This window comes from Coturnix japonica, chromosome 4 (genome assembly GCF_054131305.1).
Source record: "Coturnix japonica strain WE chromosome 4, WE-NBRP24, whole genome shotgun sequence".
Lineage (NCBI taxonomy): Eukaryota > Metazoa > Chordata > Aves > Galliformes > Phasianidae > Coturnix > Coturnix japonica.
The window spans coordinates 244,997-267,194 of record NC_140666.1 but is presented as its reverse complement, the minus strand read 5'-3'; the positions used below and the strand labels follow the sequence as shown (position 1 = coordinate 267,194).

Genomic DNA, 22,198 nt, shown 5'->3' with positions numbered 1-22,198 from the left:
ATTCAGAGGGACCTTGACAGGCTGGAAAGCTGGGGTCGGGTGAACCTAATGAGGTTCAACACGGCAAAGTGCAAGGTTTTGCACTTGGGCCGGAACAACCCCAGGCACCTGTACAGGCTGGGAGGAGTTGTCCTTGAGAGCAGCTCGGCCGAAAAAGACCTAGGGGTCCTGATAGATGAGAAACTTAACATGAGCCAGCAGTGCGCTCTGGCAGCCCGGAAAGCAAATGGGATCCTGGGCTCCATCAGGAGAGGGGTGGTCAGCAGGGATAGGGAGGTGATCGTCCCTCTCTACTCTGCTCTTGTGAGGCCCCATCTGGAGTACTGTGTCCAGGTGTGGAGCCCTCAGCACAAAAAAGATATGGAGATTTTGGAAAGGGTCCAGAGGAGGGCCACGAAGATGATCATGGGGCTGGAGCACCTCCCCTATGAGGACAGGCTGAGGGAGTTGGGTTTGTTCAGCCTGGAGAAGAGAAGGTTGCGGGGTGACCTCATTGCAGCCTTTCAGTACCTGAAGGGAACTTACTCCCAGGAGGGGAGTAAACTCTTCGAAAGGGCTGACAATAGCAGGACATGGGGAAATGGATTTAAGTTGAAGAAGGGAAGATTTAGGTTGGATGTTAGGGGAAAGTTCTTTACTAGAAGGGTGGTTAGGTCCTGGAACAGGCTGCCCAGTGAGGTTGTGGATGCCCCGTCCTTGGAGGTGTTCAAGGCCAGGTTGGACGGGGCCCTGGGCAACCTGATCTAGTAAAGGTGTATGTTTGGTGGCCCTGCCAGGCAGGGGGGTTGGAACTACATGATCCTTGAGGTCCCTTCCAACCCGGGTAATTCTGTGATTCTGAACACCCACTGCTGTTACTGCTGCCACGGCTCAGCTCTACTTGTGACGTATTTATTGACCACTCAGAAGCTATGACAGCAAATCAGCAACAAGTACATTCGACTTTCCTGCCACAGGAACTGGTAAAAGGACTTCAAAAAGATGGAGAGCATTCGCTCACCGGGGTTGTACCTCTGCAGCACGCACTGAGGATGGCCAAGCTCAATAAAAGGACTCTGTATCTCATGTTTGTTTTGTTTTGTTTGTAATTGTTCATATATATATATTTATTTTAAGGTGCATATTAAAAGTTTATATTCCGCAAACTACCTGGGTTTTTCCTTGCATCCTGTGACCACAGTGTCTGCTGACGGCACATCAGGCACTTCAAGCAGAAGTGCTTATTTCACAGTGGACTTTAGACATTTATCGTTCAACCTGGCAAGTGTGTAAAGTTGATCACGCTTCTGTCTCATTTCAGTCTCAATAGCTGAACTCTTAGCCGGACTTCAAATAAAAGCCTGTTAGAAGAGAGAGCAAACTAACTGATAATAATAGTGCTAGCAGATTCAATATACTAAATATATCTGGGGATAACTGGAAGAAGTATTTACTTTTAAATTATTTCTAATCAAAATTGCCTACGTCCCAAGCTGACCTCCCCGTCTGAATAATCCCATTATTTCAACATACCTCACATACTGGACAGTATCTTCGCTTGTTATGCAGAGTGCTGGGGTCAAAAAAGAAACCTCTGCTTAAAAATACAGCAGCAGGGAGCACGCAGCCCTTTCAACAGACAGGACCACTTTGAAGTTTAATACAGAAAATCTATTTGATATTTATTAAACTTAGTTTCTCCAGTTACAGTTTTGCATTGTACAAAGCATTTTAATGACACAGTAGTTAAAAAGATCTTTACAAATTGAAATGTGATACCCTTTTCTCCAAATATTTTAATTGCCATAAATTTGTTTAAAAATACACATTAAACGCATGTTTCAGACACTAAACTTTCTATAATCTCAATACCACAAAATACATAGAATATACTATACAGATGTGGAAAAAATCTAGTTAGTATATAATACTTTGCTCACCATTAAGAGCTTTATTACGTGAAATGCACATACTGACTTAGAAATCCTAATTTGAGCCCCAAAGTACCCTTTGAAATTTCAAATGTATTGCAACAAATAAAATCACAGTTGGTGTGTTTCTTTAGGTTTTGGTTGAAGACGGACGCCTAAATATTCCCATAGAAACAAAACGTAACACATGGACTCATGTACAAAGTGTGAAACAGAGACGTCCCATTAGTTACTAGCAGTACCTTTCTGTATGATTCACAAGGGCTTCATTTATGAGAGACAGGTGAAAAGTTACCTTCCCTCACCCACAAACCCTCCCCAAAAAAACCCTTCTTCATCAAATAATAATTTCAATTAAGATAAAGGATTTTTAATAAATATATAAGCACTTTATCCTCCATATACAAAATTTCTTAAAGCAATTTAAAAGGGGGACCAGATACAAATGTCAGGAACTGTGCTTGCAAAAGTCACGCCTGGTCCTTAGAGTTGAGTTTTCAGATGTGTAACATCAATGCAGCCGAAAAGAAGCGCTGCAGAAGTACTGTGCACCCAACAGCACCGATTCCCCGGGCTGCATATAAAAACCAAGTCGGGGAACACTGCATTCCAATTTGCCCGTATCAGCTCCAATAGCAAACGCAGAGAGGTATGACAGGAGTAGGTACGTTTCCATTAAGTTTCCAGATGAAATTAAAACTTTTACATAAAGATGGCCTATATAAACCCTAACGCTGTAACACAGCGTTTCAAATTGTTCAGTATAGTGTATTCGATTGAAACTCAGCTGAGATCGGCAGAGAGCAAAGAACTAATGCTGTCGATAGCTGATCTAGCAACGACCAGAGCTCGTATTGAGAGAAAAATGTACTTATTACATCGCTAAGCCCTCCCTCCCTGCCTCCCCCCACCCCCAATACCGCTGCTTTCAAATGGCATCGTGGCATCAGAAACCAATTCCTTGAAAAGTAATGGAGTTTGACATACATCACGATTCCCTGATTGATTGATTGCTTTTAGGTAACTTTCACACTGTGGAGATTTGCCTCCTGGAACAGCTCTGTATTTGTCTGAGTTGGCCACCAAAAGCTTTGGCTAGTCTTCACACTTCAAGATATCCAGCATTAACATACAGGTTTCCATAACACTGTTTCATTAGATGGAATAATTTAAACCCTGACCAAAATTTTTGTCAGAAATCTAGAAATTTGGAAGTTGCTTACTCCCCAGTGGGTAATTCAAACTTGACTTGCTCAGGCCCTTAACATAAACGCTGCGGTGACAGTAAATATCTGTTAGGTAACTGAAATATTAAATACAGCAAAGGTAGTCTCTTTTTCCAATAGTTTCCCATTCTGGAAAACTACATCATTATCTGCCTACGGCTTTATTTTACTTGCCCCGGGCAAGCACATCATTCCCATAAAGTACTGACTCTGTATGTTGGGGCCATTCATAAATACATTTCAGGGCTTTTTTTTTTCTTCTTTTCCTTTGTTATCACAGCAATCAAGCCTCAGCAATCTAAAGGAATATACATTGCACTCCTGTATAATATGCAAGATTTATCACCAGTAAGATGGTGACTCAGCACTCAATAAATAATATATCAATATAGTCAGTTGCACCATAATCTAAAAACAAGTATAACATATACTTTGGACAGACTGATTTCATATATATATACATATATATTAAAAGACACATACAATACAAATTGCATACTGCCATCAAAAGCCAAGAAGAGCCATTCACACGCTCTACTTTATGGCTAATAGTTTCAAATCAAAATAAAAGTATCGGGCTGTTTTACTCTGGTGTCCTGAAGATTTGTTTATAAGTATAAATGGTTGCACCTTACCATCTAGGAACCTGCAAGTTTCACAGCAAATCCAAATAATAGTGATATCTGAGCAAGCCTAGTCTGATTAAGCCATTTTTAAGATTCACCAACTGGGACCACGTTCGGTAAGGGAATTAAGATCTCAGTGTTGATATGTGCTTAAGATCCAATCGTCTAGGGAATTGTTGAGGAAGCTGGGAGTGAGGGATCCCTTCCTCAGCCACCAGCGCAGCCTGCCTTAGTGCTGACGCTGTCTGCATTTCCACTGCTGCTGTGTAGAGGTTAACAAAAGTACAGAGTTGGACTGTTAGTCTGCATCGTGGCACCGGGATGGAAGCATATTCAGTATTTGCATATTTTTAATTGCTATGAAATCTGACAAAGTACACAACTTCTGTCTTAGAAACAATGGTAAAGCCCAAATCAGATATGCTTTTGGAAGCGTGAAATTTAAGTGTCTCTGATTGAAATAGCCACAGATGAGTAAGGCATTTTTCAAATAACAAGACCACTGTGTATCTCCCATACAGACAGAAAACCGGGGCAGCACTCCAGGGAATGTTTCCCTGTGACGGATTCTGTCAGCCATTTCAGGTCCACATTTTAACACAGTGTAAGAAGTCTTTCAGTTACCCAAAGACCCATTGACCTGGGGACAAGCAAAACATTTTTGTAAGAGACAACTGCGTGTAACACCAAAAGGTATTTGTGGGACTCTAAGGAAATAAAAAGAGAAAATAAATTCCCAGAGATGAGACCATTCCTGCTTACAGTCATGGTCACGGTGCACAAAGGAGCAAGCTGGAAGCAGCCGCACCGGCCGGTGCAGCACTACACAAAAAAAAACAACTATGAATGCAACTCCTACAAAGGTATTTTTTATATAGCGTCAAAAGAGTGCTAGGCACTTTAGAGTATTAAAGGAAAAATTAGTTGACAGTGTCCTATTAACCAGGATGCAGAGTCTGAGGGTACAGAGTTTTGTCTCTAACAGCAAACACGAAAAAAATGCGATCTTGCACAGTGATTTAATAAAAAGGATGCTCCAACCAACAGACCTGATCAGTGATTCAGCTCTAACGGGAAAAGTCACAGGTCCGCTAACCAAACACATGTTGGTTCGTATGTAGCAAAGCTCTTCTGGAAGTACAAAACACGCTGGAACACAAAGGAAGCTCTACGAATATGCAGCTACCTTTTAGTAGGTTACTCATTTCAAAACTTCTAAACTCTTAAAGCCCATAGGACATACTGCAGTACTAAGTAGTGTAGAATTCTATTCCGTCTTTTGAGGTTGCCATGATTTTGGCACTTATCCACGACGACACAAAACTTTAGTGCAATATTTTTTCCTGAACGTGCACGTTCATCTCTGGTACAGAACTAAGGGTTAAATGGGAGATAAAACAAAGCAGCATTCCACAATCGCACTCTAAAGTATTCAGAGCTTGACTCTTTAGAAGACCACTGCAATGAGAAGTCAGTTTGCATGACAGACACTGGTACTTTTGAAAAAGAAATGGAATTTTACCCAAGTACTGCAGAAGACCACTGCATACAGTACACCTGGTCCTGCTGTAAAGCATCTGGTAAACAGTTCATAAAATCTTCATCTACAAGTAAGGCATAAGGCACACCAGACATGTTAGGGGCACTAAGCAATACTGAAAGCAGTAGCATTTTAAACCTTTGACTCAGACAAGCACCTCATGTGGAAAGGTACTTTGGTTTTGAGAGCAGTCGACTGCAACTCCACAAACTGTTTCTGTTACACCAACTCGCTTCCCTCTCAAATGAATATTCTGCTCCATCAAATGCATCAAACACGAATGGGACCTTCATTAACATGGGGTAAATACAAGTTTTAAATCCATTCTGCATCAAAACGATTAGACAACTTCCCTGTAATAGCAGGTGTGCTCCCCCACCCCACAATGGCTGTTGCACTGTCATGCTGTAGTGTCCATTAACCACCAGACATTTTTTCAGGCAGAAAAAAAAATGGACCTCCGTCTCTACTTAAGATTCCTGATTTTCCAGTCAATGAGAAAGTTGCAAATGGCAGTTCTGGTAGGAATTTAACTACTGTTGGTTTTTTTCACCACAAAACTGCTGATTTTGCAAGTGTCAAAAAATGACAAACAAAATGCGTTTTAAATGAAGAGAGATTAAAAAAAAAGCACAAGATTGTCCATTTCAGAAACCCTTCCTATATGCCTTTCCTATCAGACCGAAGTTCATTCCTACACCATTACTCTGATATTACATTGAATGCAAATTGTTTCATGATTTGCTATAGTGTTAACCAATGGTTTGAAACTGCCTTGAAAGCAACCCAAGTCAGAACCAGCTAAATATTTTTCCATATAAATTTCTTTAAAATTCATTTAAATGAAGTATTTTAATACGTAGAAGAATATCTGGAATTTTTTCTATTTAGTACAAATTCTGCAATAATAAAACTCTAGCTGTCATTTATTAGTTGATCATAGGCATTAGGCATGAAAAGTATGGTGTTTCTACACGTTAGAACCTATCAATCCTAATTCCTTTTACAGGTTCTACCACCACAAGACATTACAGAGTAACAAAGCTCACAGAGTACTTAAATAAAGTGTCTATGTTTAATTTTTCCTAAGTACTTGGAAGGGTAAAATTTAGGGAAGAAACAGCTAAAAACTACCCAAAAACTGGGCTTTTCAAAATTAAAATTAAAAAAATTAAAATAAATAGGATTTAAACCGACTATTTACGTATTGTGACGGGAATTCCAATGACTGATCCATCCATGATAGATTAGCCAAGCTACACCTTTATATGTCGCAAATTTAAAAATATTTAAATAACTTAAAAAGGGAATACTGAAGGAGTTCATTAACAAGATCGTTTTGGGTTAAAACACAAAACACAAATCAAGATGGGAGACATGTGAAAGCATTCTTTGTTTTTAGTGTCAACTAAGCAATGTGTTATGGCAGTCTTCCTTATTGACATGACACAGTGTTGTGGAGATAAATCAGAGGCAGCGAGAAAAATGTGTTCAATTTTCCATTCCTTCAGTTCGAAGTATCACTTGGCATCCAGGCGCAACCAGTGTAGTCCCTGACGGGTGTAACGCACTAGGTCTGTCATGATGCTCGAGTTAAAAACCAGAGGGCCCATAGCTTTATCCAGTTCGGCAAAGAACTCTAAAACAACAGAAACACAAATTAGGCACAGTCGTTCTCATTGGCTGCCGTAAGTGAAATATTGCTCTCCCTAAAAGAACACCACCTCAGCACAAACATTGCAGATCAAGGCAAAAGAAATGAAAGACGGCTGAAGATGGCAGAAGAAAGAGAAAGAGATCCTTTCTAAGCCCATTTCTTTACTGTTTTGCAGAAGGTAAGCATAATTACACTGTGGCCTAACTGTTACAAAGCATTCTTGGCCTTCTCCCTCGAATGTGTATATTCACTCCAGGATTTCAGAAAAGGAAATGCACCAAGTTCTACTTCCTAAAGAGAAAAACTTGCAGGAAATGCAAGACTTATTTATTTATTTTAAGCATAGCTGGTAGGAAATATTAGATCTCCAACACCACCTGACAACCAGGACAGCCAGCCCAGAGCATCGCTGTCACCAAAGGAATTACTTTCCATCTTTCTTTTACAAAGGACCCAATTATTTATCATTATGCACTGTTAACTCCAAAATTGAAAACCTGTTAGAATTTAACACAATGTATACATCTTAGGTTACAACTTGCCTTTGCCTACCCTTACCTTTCTGTTCTTTAGACAGCTGTTCAGCTTGGTCCCAAATTTCAGTGGCATAGAGGAAGTTGGATGTAACTTGGACGTAGCTGGCTGCCATCTGATGGATCCTCTGGGGGATCGTCACCGAAGACCCACTCCCTGAAGGGTTGGCTGCCCCAGAGGAGTAATTTCCTGAATTCCCTGGAGACAGCTTTGGAGAGACTGGAGACGGCATACCAACAGGCTTGCTGCTTATCCAAAGGAAAACATTACATTGTAAAACACGCACACAGATATGTCAGGTGTGTCATGCAAATGTCTTCCTACAGCTCAGAACATGGGATGCTAAGGCACTCCTACTTCACACACTGAGAACTCAGGACTGGCCCTAAAACAAGTGAGCTTTTGAAAACCTCTCATGTTCCTCCAGCTCCTGTATTTTAGCCTCACAGCCAAATCAACATGCAGCATCTTTCAATCAAATCTGTTGTTTAAATAAATTGAACCTCACATAGTAATAATGAAAAAATTAAAGCAAGGCAATTATACTGCTGTTGTATTTTCAAATAACATGATGCATATCTGAAATGCCCTCCTAAAATTCTGGTTTTTGTTTTGTTTTGATAGAGTAATCTATAAAAAGTCTGTTATCAGGTTTCAAGAACAGAAGTAAACTGCTGTACCATGGAAGAGCTTACTGTGAAAGCACTTGTAGCCATCTGGGCTACAAGTGCATCACTGCAGCACTAATAAAGCTATTGTTTTGAGAGCAAAAGCATTACATAAAACAACAAACCACTGAGACAAGTGACCTGTGTGTTAAGGACACACTGAGAAGTTTTTTGTTCATTCCTCCCAACAAGGAGTTGCCTGAGAATATCTCTGTACAGCACATTTCTCAACCTCTTATCAGAACACTTACCTGAACAAAGGGATCAAAATCTAGACCTTAGAACAATTAGAAATTAGAACAAAAACAACAGAAGCTCAAGAAAGTAAAAGCTGCTCTTTGAGCACCTCAAACTCACAGTTTATGTGGAGAATGAGCTATAAACATAGAAATACAGGTAAACTTTTACTACCTACCTTCCCATACCAGGTGACGGTGCTTGAGAATTATTATAGGAATTCTGTTGGGAAAAAGTAAACGTATGTTTATACCTCAGCTAATTATATTTTATCTGGTTGTTTAATTGCTCATTTCTGAACATGAGTTCTCATGGCTTTTCTTTTAAGCATATAATAATATCAAAATATCCTAAATAATATCAAAGTACTTTCAAAATTGGGAAAAGCATCCATTTCACTGATGACTAAGACACAAATCAGCAAAGTTTTAACTTTGTTATATCAACAACAAAATTAAAATTCTCTTTGAAGCCAACTAAATTTACTAAAAGCTGCACCAAAATATTAATAGGAAGCTATCATTAGGACCAATGGGTTGATGACATCATAGTCATGCTGTATCCTCCCAGCTTTAAACTGCTCAGCTTGAATGTACTTTCAAGGTCCATTCCTAAATTAGGGCATACTGGAAGTTCACGTGCAGCAATCTGAATACCAGGCAGAGGAATTTTAAGTAATGTAGAGCTTCAATTTGATTAGTTTTTTAATATTTGAAGAAAATATATATCCAATTACCTTCAGATGTTCAGTCAGAGTTTTAGAATATTTCAATGCACTTTCCTTTTTCAGTTTGAAAAGCCTTAGGTATAGTAGAGATTGGCACCGAAGACTAACCAAAGACAGAACAACAAAACATTTCCAGTTAAAGTCAAGCTTATCACAACATACCAAAAGTCAAAAATGGAGTACCCATGTTTTTAAAAGCTTTTCTCTCCCAACACTAAACAGCCAACTGTCAAACTGTAACTAGACAAAGTCCCACACCACCTTTACTTCTCAAGAAAGTACAGTTTTGTGCCTTAAGCTGAAACTAGGTTGCAGTGACTTTACTGATACAGCCTTCACTTTTTTCTCATGTCAGGACACACTGAATCTGGTGCATGCTGCTATAGTCCCCCCTCCCTTTTCCACCTGACACAGTCAGCTTTGTTCAACTGCTTGCTGCAGCCATTTAATTAGTCCAGAAGGCAAATGACAATTCTTAACAGCCATTTCAAGTTTTGCCATATCACTGTGTGAACACACAGCAAAGACCCCAAACCCTCCTTCTGCTACTCCTCCCAAATCCAATAGATAATTTCCTTTCCAAGAAAGTTTCAAAACAGAACTGGAAATTCATTCAAATGAGTAAAGCAGTGTGCTCTGATTATGTTATTTTACTAAAATTAAAGCCAAGACCAGACAACAGTTTGCTTGTTAATGTAATCTCAAAGTTTCCCGAAGCATTTAGGTCACAGCCCAACATCAGCTGACCATGCAACCAACTCAACAGTAGTCTGTTATTTTGGAACACTATAATTTACAAAGAGAGCAAATGAAGAGCTCAGTTCATCAACAGTAACTTTATCAAAACACTAAGGATAATGAAATTCACAAAGGCACCTCTATCATTTTTAGCCATATTAACAATTCCATTGCATGCGACAAGTTACCAATGACATCGCGTTCTAAAATAAAGGCAGTAACTGACAGAACATTATGGAAGTCAAAGTTGAAGTCAGTCAGTCATTTTCTTAATAGCTGAAAGACTTTGCTGTTGTTAACAAGCCCTTACAGTAATCGATCTATAGCATCAATGGTACTGAACAGTCAAACAGAAAACTCCTATTTGGTTCAAAACACCTGAAAACTCAGTGTAAGACAGCATTTCACAGACTGAAATCCGTGTGTGTAATTAATCAGTGTGTAATATAAAGTTCAGGATACACGTACCAAAGCACTGCTAGCCTTTTGTCTGCAGCCGTAGCATCTGGTGCCAAGTAATTCTTCAGTTTCATAGTGTACCTATAAACAAATCACCAACAAGAAAACTATCAAGTAAATGAAACATTATACAATCATTTATCAGCCACCAAGTTCTTATGAAATTCAACTTTCAACTCCTTCACTGTTTCAGGTCTTTCCCTCAGACCCTAAACAGAACGTGGCTAGGCAATAATTGGAATAGTTCTGCTCTGCACAAGTCACAAATTGTTAAGACATCACAAACTTTGGAATAAAGGATCTCAGCCCTCAAGAACACACTTGAAGCTTCAGTAACTGGAACAAAGTGGCTAGTGATCCGTTCTTAGTGTAGAGCAAGGGACTCCAAAAGTTAGTGGCAGAACATGAGTAAAATGCAGAAGCTTTGATTTCCAGCCCTCTTCCCCAACCATCTGAGTTCTGTGTGTGCTTTACAGCGCTTACTTGATTAATTCCACAGTTTCTGAATACATAGTGAACGGGGACGTGGATTCCTGAGCATTTTTCTCCAATGCATTCCCACACTCAATGAATGACACCACTGCATCTAGGTAGTACACAGCCTTCTCAAACCTGTCAGACTGAGAAGATTGGATAAAAAAAAAATAAGGAAAATATTGAGAGGAAATACCAGAAAGTTCTAGTACAGACAGGCAGCAACACAGCACAAGCAGTAAACAAACCCCAGCATAATGTGCAAATACTGGATAAACATTGTAGATTTGCTTACCAATGCATCTGCATTATGTTTTAACTTCTTTGCTTCCTGTAAATAATGATCAGCTGAGTAAGTCCTACAATAGAAGACACATTTAAGGAGTCAGACCACCTACTCTGTACTTCCTTTTATGACAAAAGTTTGTTAATGTTACAGCTTTCACTTCATCCCCCTCTAACTCAAGTTACAATAACAGGAGGTACTGCATCACAATCCCATTTGGGTTCAAAAAATGAAGGCTCCTCTTTGCTACCAAAGACAACAACTGCTCACCATGGGCAAAGCAGACTCTGTTAAAAGAGAACAGGCAGCAGTGATATCCTGAAAGTGTGTGATGGATACATCAACACTTAAAAACAGGACAACCCTGGACTGTTTAGATCTACTGTTTGGTCCATCCACGCTCTGCAGGAACACACAGGGCAGACTAGAGTTTCTCCTCAAGGAGTGCACCATCTGCCAAATATTTGGTGCACAAAGCAGGCAGAGAAGCACGTTGCTGCAGAACAGCATGCAGATCTCCAGAGCATGAACTAGTATTCAGCATCTTTTGTGAAGCAAACAGGACAACCCTTCTCCACAGAAGAGCTCACTGTGCTGCAAGATTAGCACCCCCAAAAAGGGAAAGGCACCCTCTGCTTTTCTTATTTGTCATCAAAAACAAGTTTTGCTCTTCTGGACTTTGAGCTCTCTGTAGATGGAGCAGAAACAGGAGGGCAGTTCGATGAATTGTTCAGAATCTTCTCCTGAAAGGAAAATGGTCACCGAATCATGTCAAGACTTTTTTTTTATTTTTATATTCTCAAAGACAAAGAGGAATTTACTGTACACATTTTTCCCATGATTTCACACTCCGTAAGCAGTAAGTTCAGTTTAGTAGCTGCTTTAGCTGCCATTCACCATACAATAACACAGTTTCCCTGAGGCTTTCATCTCATGCTGGCACAGGGGATGACACAGAGGCTATAATTAAGCTGAGCCCTACTACACTAGGAGATCTCCCTTATTGCTAAATCATGATTTTCCACTCTGAACAAAGAGGCTATATATACTTCTATGACTTCTCATGTCTTTCAACAATAAACTACTGAATGTCTCTGGGTAGAAAAGATTAGTATTTCAGAAAAACCAACTTCAAGGAGAAATAACAGCTGTCTTCACAACATGCTGCCCTTGCTCCCCTTAATTTTACATGGCTCAATGTGACACTTCAGGCTAAAGAAGGGACATCAAAACATCTTGTGAATTCTAAGTGAATCTCTTCTCACTAGATCAACAGCATAAGGCAATTTCCCAGCTTCAGTGTGCTTTCAGTTCTTTGGAGTCATCGTGACCAAAGGCCAATTACACAGAGTATTTAATAACCTGCCTTTATCAGATCCTTGCTAATTAGAAGGATCTCAAAGTTGCGAGGCACTGCACTTGCACAGCAATGCCCTAACTACCAGTGTAACATAAAACACCACCAAAACATGCAGGGAAATGCAGCATTTCCAAAGTATGAAAAGAAAAACATCAAACAAGTTAACAGCTGGTTTAGGGACAGTTCTATGCTGATGAATAAGGAAAGGCCAGAGCAGCAGTCTATGATGCAAATCTGCTATCTACAGGCTTCCTGTAAGTGCAGACACCGATGCACATAACCTTCCCAGGTTTCTAAAATTTCACAGTAATGGCATGTAAATTAATCCAGCAGGTCTCCCAGTTTAAATATTGCATGGACTTCACCCTAATGACTAAGCTACTTTCTGCCACTGCCGATGGCAATTTGCTGCTTCACTCCTCCCCAAATCAATTACCCTTCCTGAACACTTCAGAGCAATCAAGGAGAAATGGTACATTTGGAATCCCAAAGATAAAGGTGAAATCCCTCCAACTTGAACATATTACACTCAAATCTGGTTATACAACAGAAATTACTCTATGAAGATACCCAGATGTGCTCACAAGTTTACTCCTGTCCAGTAATACACATTTATATACTAATGAAAAAGCACATTACATATCATGACCTTACACTATCATCATCTTATAATGTTTTTGAAACCCTTCAACTACATATGTTCTTAATCTAAGTTGCTTAAAAAACACTTTCTGCATCACCTTTTCCACAGTGTTTTCTCTACTCTAACCACAGAGAGCTCTGTACTATCCTGATCTGGAATCAGATGAACCTTTCTAGAATCCTAGGGTGAAAAATGAGAGCCACAGCTTTGTATCTCAGCACTGTGCACGGACCCAGCTCCTGTTCTCCTTAAAACGAGGACAAGATCTGTACTTGCTCCAGCGACATAAGAGTAACCTCATTATTCATTCAGTGTGAGCAGATCTGTAGTGATATTTCTCATTAACAAATTAAACAGCAAATACGCAGCATCTGTCATCAAAAGATGACTAAATGCACTTTAGTAATTAACATAAATATTTGGTAGGAATAAACATTAGCATTCGACAATCTCTCCTAAGTTATTTTCCAATTTAGAGTCTAAGCACCATGGTACGAAACAAGGCAAATCTGAAACTAATTACATTTCAACAACTGCAAATTATTTAGATGACACTGCACGTCAAAATGCAAAGCCAAGAAATAAGTTCAAGGCATTCACAGAACAAGTCCTTTACCTTTGTTTCTTTAGCACTGCCAGAACCTTTTACCTCTATCTTCCTCTGTTTAGAAGATGAGCAGCTTTTACTGCCACTGCTGCTGTCCTTACTAACATTGCTGCTGGACTTCAAGGATGATGACTGACTGGCTGTCCTCTTCCGGGACCCGTGCTCTTGTTTGGAATCCTTCTGAAGGACTGGGGCAGCAGGAGATGGCAGTAAATCCTTCTCTTTAACAGCACTTGGTTTTAAAGACCTGGACAAAATGAATACATTCAGTTTTGTTTTTTACTTTTCAAAATAGAAATAAAACAAAAATCCAGCATCACTTCTTTTTTTCTCTCCACACCCTTCCCCCATTTAAGCCTTTTCCCTCTCCCTTCCCCCCCCCCCAAAAAAAATAATAAAACAAGATTTTTAATGTTAAACATAGCAAGACAGATTCAGAGGAAGCAAATTATCACCACAGTAACTAAACGTTACGAAGCCTGATTAAACTAGTTTTCATCACTTTATCTGTTCTGACCTGAAAACGCAGAAGGCAAGTTCTAACCATAAAACCACATCCCTCAACAGTTCTTAAAAACACCCTAAACACTTGTAATGTTAGAAATGAATACCAGCGTTAGCGCCAGTCTGTCTATTGCAGACAAGTCAGCCTAACAGCTCAGAAAAAAGATGGCCCAGATAACTGTTCTCTAGAAGCCATTGGCCTTTTGGTACAGTCTTACCTTGGCTGCTGAGGATTCCAGTTGCTAATTCTGGCATCCCTTTTCACAGAGAACAGTACACAAAATAACTATTTACATGAAGTTTTTGAAAAACCATCTTGTTGCATTTAACCAAGTGCCCTTCAGAAAATCACACCAGCAACAAAACAAAATATCAGGACTAAAGGAAAAAAAACATGACAGACGAGCATCCATTTTTTCTACATTTCTTAACAGAAACAAAGAAGGCATTTAACTCAGAAAGACTTCTAGCATCTGTAGCCAGAAGCTGCAGCTTCTCACACATCAGTAATTCAACAAATATTCGCTGTAGAGAATTTTTTTTCCATGATATAATTATACCAGCTGTCTGTTGTTTGATCTGAAAAAGGTGAACCCTTCATAGTAGGGTTTACCTAGTCAATATTTTCAGTTATGGATATGAATTTCCACCAACAACTAATGGAAACTTCAAACTGAAGAATCAGAAACCATGAAATATTACCCACTGATTAGTAAGGAGACATTTTGTTGTGGAGGAAGGAGAAGAAGGTAAGGGAGAGATGGATACAGGCATGAGTCTTCTCCTTGATCACTCTGAGCCTTCAGTGCTGAAAAGACAGGCAAGATACTCACTCCCTACTGCTAGAAGTCTTGTGTCCTGATGGAGCTTTTTCTTCTAGTTTTGTTTTCTTGCTTTCACTGGCTCTGTTTTCATCCTCATTCTGAATACAGCAAACAAGAAACACATCCAGATAAATGTCTACATTTACAGCTTCACGAAGACAGTAATTTTTCACATTTAATGGATTTAATTCAGTGGGCGTCTTGCAGCGTACAGAATAATACCTGTACAGGCTACAGAAACATCCCCTGAAGCAACTACCTTGTATCATATATTTGAAAAGTGGCAGTCTCAAGTTGTTCATTTTATAACACGCATATCACTATGAAATAACAAAAATCTGCCAAAGGCTTTGGTACGAAATCAGATTTTATGCTGGGGAGTCAAACACAGGTGTCTTATGAATGCCAGGAACTGTAAAACCCATGGAGTCTGTAAGAGATGTCGAAGACCAGATTTTTATATAAACCTAATCCTAAAGTTGAAGAGTTTAAGAGGATACACAATCTGTGCTACCTCCAGGAATGCAAGCTACAGTGCTAACACATCTAAAGGTACAACCCTCTGCCTTTCATGAATGAAAACTCCAATATTCCCTATTACAACGGCACAGGAAGGATCAATTTATTCTACATAGAATAGGTAGGCAAAGTAATCTCCTAAATTACTGAGCTACTGCAGTGAGGTATGACATTGGTTACTGGGCCATATGCTTAACCCCTTTAGCAAGATACTAAAAGGCTAAGATAACAGGCAAGATTTTATTTACGATACTGTTACCTGTTTATGTTTCCTTTTGCCTTTTGTGGAACTCTTATCAGAAGGCTGCTTCTGAGATTCTCTTGCAAGCTTCTCTGGCACATTTTTCTTTTCCACTTTGGGCACATCAGCATCCTTGTAAGGCTTCCCTGGTATTCTTGATAAGAGGCTCAGGTATCCATTTTGTGAAGGTACCAACTTCACAATAAGTGGGTACCTTTCATCAGGATCGCTGAGTGGTGAAAGAAGCTCTTTCTCTTCCATAGGAGAGAACATTCTTTGCCGAAAAAAGCTGTCATCCTCCTCCATGGAAGATTTAACAGGAGTCCTATTGCTCTCGGAGTATTTGGGTGTTTGTGATGAAGGAGGCAGGCTTTCATTTTCATCTGAATCAGAGGATGAGGTATCTGTTTCTATGAATTCCCTGGATTTCTGGGCAGATTTGCTTGAAGCCTTGTATTTCTTTTTCTCTGTTGTAGGCCGAGGGGAAGATTTGGGCTCTTTCTTTATATTAGGTTTTCTGGAACCTTTAGTGGCTGCCTTATGACTGTTTGAAGGTATGTTTGTTGCCATGTCTACTGGGGTTTCACTTTCTATTTTAAGACCTCCTCTAGGCTCTTCAACAGATGTCTTTTCTGCTTTCTTGGGCTGCTTTTTACCCACGGTCCTCCTCTGTGTTGAGCTGTCACTCTGGGCAGGTGATTTCTGCGTGCCACGACTGCTCTCTGAGCCCTTTTGGGTGGGTTTGGAATCTCGCCTTGGTGTTGAAGAAATCGAGTCCTTGGATCCGCTTTGATCAGCGTACCCACTTCCTGTTCCCTGATCCCGTCCCTCTTTTTTGTAGCCTTGTGAGGATGGGATGTTGCTGTCCACAGAAGAAGCTGGTGACACTTTATGTGAATTAACTTTGTTCAACCAGTTATCCAGTTGCCACTTGTTTGTTGGTGGTGGCTCCGGCTAAAAACAAATTTCAATAAAGCACTGTTAGATACAGTGTTTCACGTGGCTTCCATCTTTTCTGCAGCCCTACTGTGCTGCAAGCCAAAGCAAGAGGTGCACTCGAGCATCTGAGGTCAGTAACTAATGAAAAATGCATATAACTACAGATAGCAGGTCTGCTTTTTCCTTCAATCAGAAGAACTGCAGTCCACAGGAAGCACTTGCTGCCATGGCATTCCAGACTAAAAGCTACTGGTTTTTAAGCTACTGTTCCCATGTCTTCTGCACTCCAACAGATAACTATGGTGCAACTTGTAAGAGGGAATGAAGCAGCAAACTGCCCAGCACTGAGCTGCATTCTTCCGACATGTGGTATCAATGAAGTGCTGTATTTCCCTATCTTCTCTGGAACTATTATTCATCTAACCTAACTGAAACAGTAAGCCTGAACCTAGATATAAATCAGGATCATAGTCACCCGTGGTTCCTTATATATTCAGAAAGACACTCTAGAGGGTAATTCAGTGCATCTAGAAATTCAAGTAGTCTCTGAAGGTCTTTGTATTTTCCAATGTCTGTTGGCCGCAGAAGTATGTGAAGTGATGGACATGGCCCAACGATCAGCACTGACAATCAGCTGCAAGTTAATATCTGCGGGTTGTTTGGTTTGTTTGCTTGTCTGTTTTATTTCCTACAACCATTCAGTTTGGAGAAAAGATGAGCAACTGCCAATAGAAGTGATAAGTGCACATTTTGGGACACAGAAGCAGAATTTTGTGACAACTGTCAGCCCAGAATATGTTGATGATGAAGTTGTCCTAACAGTGCATGCCAGTGATTTGACAAACCCTGCTTGGTATGACACAGTTTGTCTTTAATTTTTGGTATCTTTGATTCCCAGTTGGCTCTTAGGCAAAAAAAAAAAAAGCCACCCAAACAACCTTGTCCTCATCTCATCCTTCCCATCCAGCTGCTGCCTCACAGAAGGGGTAAAATAAAAACTCTCTTGGACTAGCAGAGAGATTTACAATGGAGTAACTTAAGTAAGGATGGGAGACTGAAGGTGTTGGGGAAGACATCCAGGCTTTAGGTACAGGGCATGCATGCAGAATCACAAAACAAAGGCCAGTCAGAGAAATCAGAGCTTCGTCAGAATTAATGGGGTTGTTTCTACATGCCCACCCTATCTGCCAGTGTAAAACCTTCCAGTGAAAAAAAAGAAAGCTACAGATGGGTGGGGAGAATTGTTGGTGAAATTATTTGTGATATTTTTTGCTAATAATATGCTTAAAATCCTGGAGCAAGACTTAAAGTTAAGCAACTCACTCTATGTAAGTAGACTTACAGAAGGGAACCATAAAGCTTATGGAAGGGAACTGTCAAGCTAATCCACAGCTAAAACAGAGTAGAGACGAATTGCAGGAGCTTGTTTACTTTGCAGAAGTGTGAGCTTTAACCACTGCTGAGCTCCTAGTACAAAAGTCTGAACCAATGCAACAAACCAACCCATCCATGTTGTACGAAGGAATGTACTGACACCACCAGAACACAAAATTCAATGGCTAAAAATACCAGCAAAAATCATCCAGCCCTTCTCCATTGCTCCAGGACATGCTCAGCTCTTTGTGCCCCAGATATTTCACTAACCTTTTCTGAAACCCACCGTGAAGGCTTCAAAGCCCCTCCAAATGACTTATCCAGTCATCCAACCATTAAAAAGCTTTTCTGTTGTAGAACTTGCATCTTTGTCATTGCAATTGAAGTCCCTTATTTCTGCACAGAGAACAGATTGTTTGCTTCCCCTTTCTAAAAGCCCTTTATATACTCAAAGCCTGCTATCATATTATATATGAGCACCTTCAAAGAGCCAACAGAGTCAATGATTTCATTGGAAGCATCAGATTTTATGACTCGCAGGAAGTGATCACCATAACTCACACTCACATCTCCTGCCTGTAGAGGAGATCCTCCTTGCATCTACAAAGATGCAAGAAGAAAAGAGGCAAAGAAGGGGTAAAATAAATCCCATCTTACATTTGGGATGCTTAATTCCAGCCTTGAAGGCTGATTTGCCCACTTAACAGCTGTGCTCTTCAGAAGCAGTTGTTCCACAGTTATTTAGAGAGAAAGACAAGTTTTGTACTTGGTTGTTAACACAAAGAACAGCATAAACACACAAATGAACTCAGCTTTGCAGTGTTGTAATGGCTGATGAGGGAAGCCAAGGATCCTTCCACACTGTCAGCCTTCATTTCCAGAGACATACCTTTGGGGGTGATGGTAATGCTGCTCTTGTCATCTCTGGACTCACAGAAGTACTCTCCCTCATCCTCAGCCTGGATCCCTGTTATTGTCAGGGTTCTTCTGACCCCTTCCTCATCAATCTGGAAATGTTTGCTGGGTTTGATCTCAACTGCATTCCTGCGCCACACCACCTTCCCTTTGGCATGGCTCACTTCCTCTTCCTCTAAGCCACATAAACAGCTGCTTAGTGCTCCCAAAGCGAATGCTCACCAGTTGTTTCCAGCTCGAAGGTCATCTTCTGGCCAGCAGCCTCGCAGATGTATTCTCCAGCATCTTTCTTCTCCAGCTGCTCCACAACCAGACGCCGTGTTTTGCCCACAGATTCCATTTGGAACTTTCTGGAGGAGGCAAGCAGTCTTCCATCCTTGTACCATTTTACTTCAGTTGGATCCTGTGCTACTTCACAGCTGAGGGAGGCACTTGCTGCCAGGGCAGCACTCACCTCTTTCTGCACCTGCTCCTGGTTTATAAACACAGGTTTTGGCTCTGAGGGAAGAAAAAAAAAAGTATTGACTGAGGGACTGAAATGAGACCAACTTGCAGGTCTGAATGTACAGGTTGGAACAGGTTTAGGTTACTACTTGTGCCCAAACTAATAGCCTTCACTAGAGAATATCAGCTCTTCTGTTGAAACAAAGTGTCAAATCTAGGCAAGAAAGAACCTAGGAACTGAAGGAACCAAGAGGGTCCTTGAACACCAGTCCCATGGTTGCAAGTCACTATGCAAACATATTGAACCCAAAAGAACATCTGTCCTGCAGGCAACCAAAACCTGAGTTCCTTTTGCTTAAGACCCACTGTGAAACATCAAAACACATAAACATGTGATAGTCAAACCACTGGCTGCCTTTTCATGACCCAGAACAGTACTCCTGGCTTCCTGAACAGACTCCTCATGGCCTCTACCATTGCCACAACTGTGACTGTCAAAGGCACAAAGGAAATATGCTCACCAACGCAGTCCTTTGTTCTTTGTGTGTGATTTGCAGATATCTATCTTACTTTGAGCTCTGGGAATAGTCAGCTCTACCAGGTCTCTTACTGTGAGGAGCAGACTCACCTATCCAGATGCAGCCTCCAACATAAAGGCATAGTAAAAAGGCAGTGTACTACTAGGAGAAGTTCCTGCTTCTCCTGCCATGAAAGGCTGCACGTAGAACATGCACTCCAGCCTCACTGCACATACTTATCTTAGTCAAATGTTTCGGTGAACAAGAATTACAGTTTGGGATCTCAGGCACAGGAGAGATTTGAATAATATCTTGAATATTGCTTCCATTGTACATATATCAGTAATTATTATTCTACAGACAGACTGAAACAGGTCTTTGTGTCATACTGAAACCAAATACTTTCTACAGACCCAGGCAATCAAGTCTAGGGAAAAAACCTCAGCACAGACTACTGCAACTGGATCACTGTATAATAGAAACTAGATTTTACTTTACTGATCTCTGCTGTATTTCAGACAACACCTGTCTTACCTGTGACATGAATCTTGAAGGTGAGTTTCTGGCCAGCAGCCTCGCAGCTGTACTCCCCTGCATCTTTCTTCTCCACCTGGCTCACCACCAGCCGACGCTGTTTGCCCTCTGACTCCACCCTGAACTTCTTGCTCGAGGTGATCAGTTTCCCCTCCTTGTACCACTTCACCTCCGTCTTCTCCTGGGTCACCTCGCAGCTCAGCGTGGCATTTTGAGTCAGTACAGCCTTCACCTCCTTCTGCACCTTCTGCTTGTTGATAAAGGCATCCTCTGCTTCTGGAACTGGAAAACATTGGGTAAAATATACATTACATATGAACAACTTGTGACTGGAAGACATTAAAAGTTGCTTCTATGTTGTATTGGACCATTTCCTGGAGCAACACTGCTTCACAGTGTTTATCACACATTATAATGCATCCTCAGCACAGTCCCTATGGTCATCCCATCCCTCTGGGTAGTCTTTACTATCAGCTAGTACTCCTAATTTTCAGATTTCTTCTAATGAAGACAATGACAGATCTTCATCTGTCTGTCTTTTTGATATTGCTCCACTCTGCACTGGAGATCAGCCAAATACAACTCAATTATGAAGTGAAGACCTCAAAATCAGGAAACCATAGAAATTTAAGAGCAGAAAACCATCTTTTGACTCTACCCTATGGCAATGATATAGCCCTTAATATTGTGAATACTTGGCCTACATTAGATTTTGTACCTCGGTTTTATGCATAAAGCATGGTTTTCTACTCTCAGCAACCCCTGATTCTTCAGAGAACTGGCTGAGGTCATCTCCTCTTAATACCTAACACATATAGAAGAAAGTGTTTAAAGCCCACCTTACCCTTTGTGTCAACAAATGGAGTTAGCATCAGAAAGATAGCAAGTGTAATTAGTTAGGCATACACACTTCAGTTAAGGCGATTCAGTTAATCACTTTGCTAAGTGGGATCAATTGATACATTGAATCTTTTATTGATTACTTTAATGACTGTTTTATCTGGTTCTCCTTTTACCAACAACTGGTTGCTGAGAGCATTCATGCTAGTTCCTGTTTGAGGTGTGGGAGAACAGATAAACCCTAAATAAATGGGCTTCCATTTCTATTCCATGGTTTGCCCTACAAAAGGCTGTAGAAGTGCAGAATATTTCTGACGCACTTACATCACGGACTTCTCTAGTGCTAGCCAGCTTGTAACAGCAGAGCAATTTTGAATAAGCTTCCTATGCTTGTTTGGGTCCCAGGAAAGATCCCAGGGTCCTGATGCTGATACCAAGACAGAGGCTCCAAGCATGAATGCAGGACTAGCAGTTGTGAGGGGGATTGACATTGCCTTTTATTTGCAGTGGAGACATGGAAGACCACTCATTCAGATCATTCATGCAAGCATCTTCAGGCATACCCAGCTCAGGTGACCGGGAAGGCTCCTGCTCCCCAGCAGTCATGGCAAACCCTTCCATGACCTGTCCCCTATCTCCTTCCTCCCCGCTGTCACTCTGTGAAGCCTTCTGCTGCCATCCCTTTCCCTTCCTTCACGACTTTCTCCTCTGCATGCTGTCTGAATTCTGAGTGGCAGCAGCTGCCCAGGAGGGTAAGTTCAGCTCAAGTTCCTGTGCTGCTGACCGTTGCAGTACGTGCAATCCCAGGATTCACACCACAACTCTACCACCAGCACTGCAGTCCACTGAAGGCG

The 22,198-nt window shown here is 40.8% G+C and overlaps 2 protein-coding genes across 2 annotated transcripts; both read right to left on the bottom strand.

Moving 5' to 3' along the window:
- Positions 1-1,635: 1,635 nt before the first annotated feature.
- On the bottom strand, positions 1,636-11,191 carry LOC146760885 (AF4/FMR2 family member 4-like). The gene is made up of 7 exons (XM_085544373.1): positions 11,092-11,191; positions 10,806-10,942; positions 10,332-10,403; positions 9,135-9,228; positions 8,577-8,620; positions 7,518-7,738; positions 1,636-6,941 (listed from the first exon to the last, which is right to left on the bottom strand). The coding sequence occupies exons 2-7, from the start codon at positions 10,832-10,834 to the stop codon at positions 6,823-6,825; spliced, it is 579 nt and encodes a 192-aa protein (XP_085400499.1). The 5' UTR covers positions 10,835-10,942; positions 11,092-11,191; the 3' UTR covers positions 1,636-6,822.
- Positions 11,192-11,708: 517 nt separating this feature from the next.
- Positions 11,709-21,547, bottom strand: LOC146760884 (AF4/FMR2 family member 4-like). The gene is made up of 5 exons (XM_085545959.1): positions 21,521-21,547; positions 15,799-16,734; positions 15,030-15,118; positions 13,702-13,939; positions 11,709-11,825 (listed from the first exon to the last, which is right to left on the bottom strand). The coding sequence occupies exons 1-5, from the start codon at positions 21,545-21,547 to the stop codon at positions 11,724-11,726; spliced, it is 1,392 nt and encodes a 463-aa protein (XP_085402085.1). The 3' UTR covers positions 11,709-11,723.
- Positions 21,548-22,198: the final 651 nt, after the last annotated feature.

What these genes read in the sequence shown, in the direction of transcription:
- LOC146760884 (XM_085545959.1), bottom strand. Translation starts at nt 21,547, where the DNA reads ATGAATGCTCTCAGCAACCAGTTGTTG. An exon ending in AAGACTTCTAGCAGTAGGGA is followed by an intron (nt 13,940 to 15,029) that starts GTGAGTATCTTG and finishes CATTTTGTCCAG; the next exon opens with GTCTTTAAAACCAAGTGCTG. An exon ending in GCAGTGCTAAAGAAACAAAG is followed by an intron (nt 11,826 to 13,701) that starts GTAAAGGACTTG and finishes TTTTCCTTTCAG; the next exon opens with GAGAAGATTCTGAACAATTC.
- LOC146760885 (XM_085544373.1), bottom strand. Translation starts at nt 10,834, where the DNA reads ATGTATTCAGAAACTGTGGAATTAATCAA. An exon ending in GAAACTGTGGAATTAATCAA is followed by an intron (nt 10,404 to 10,805) that starts GTAAGCGCTGTA and finishes ATTTGTTTATAG; the next exon opens with GTACACTATGAAACTGAAGA. An exon ending in CTCTGACTGAACATCTGAAG is followed by an intron (nt 8,621 to 9,134) that starts GTAATTGGATAT and finishes TTTTCCCAACAG; the next exon opens with AATTCCTATAATAATTCTCA.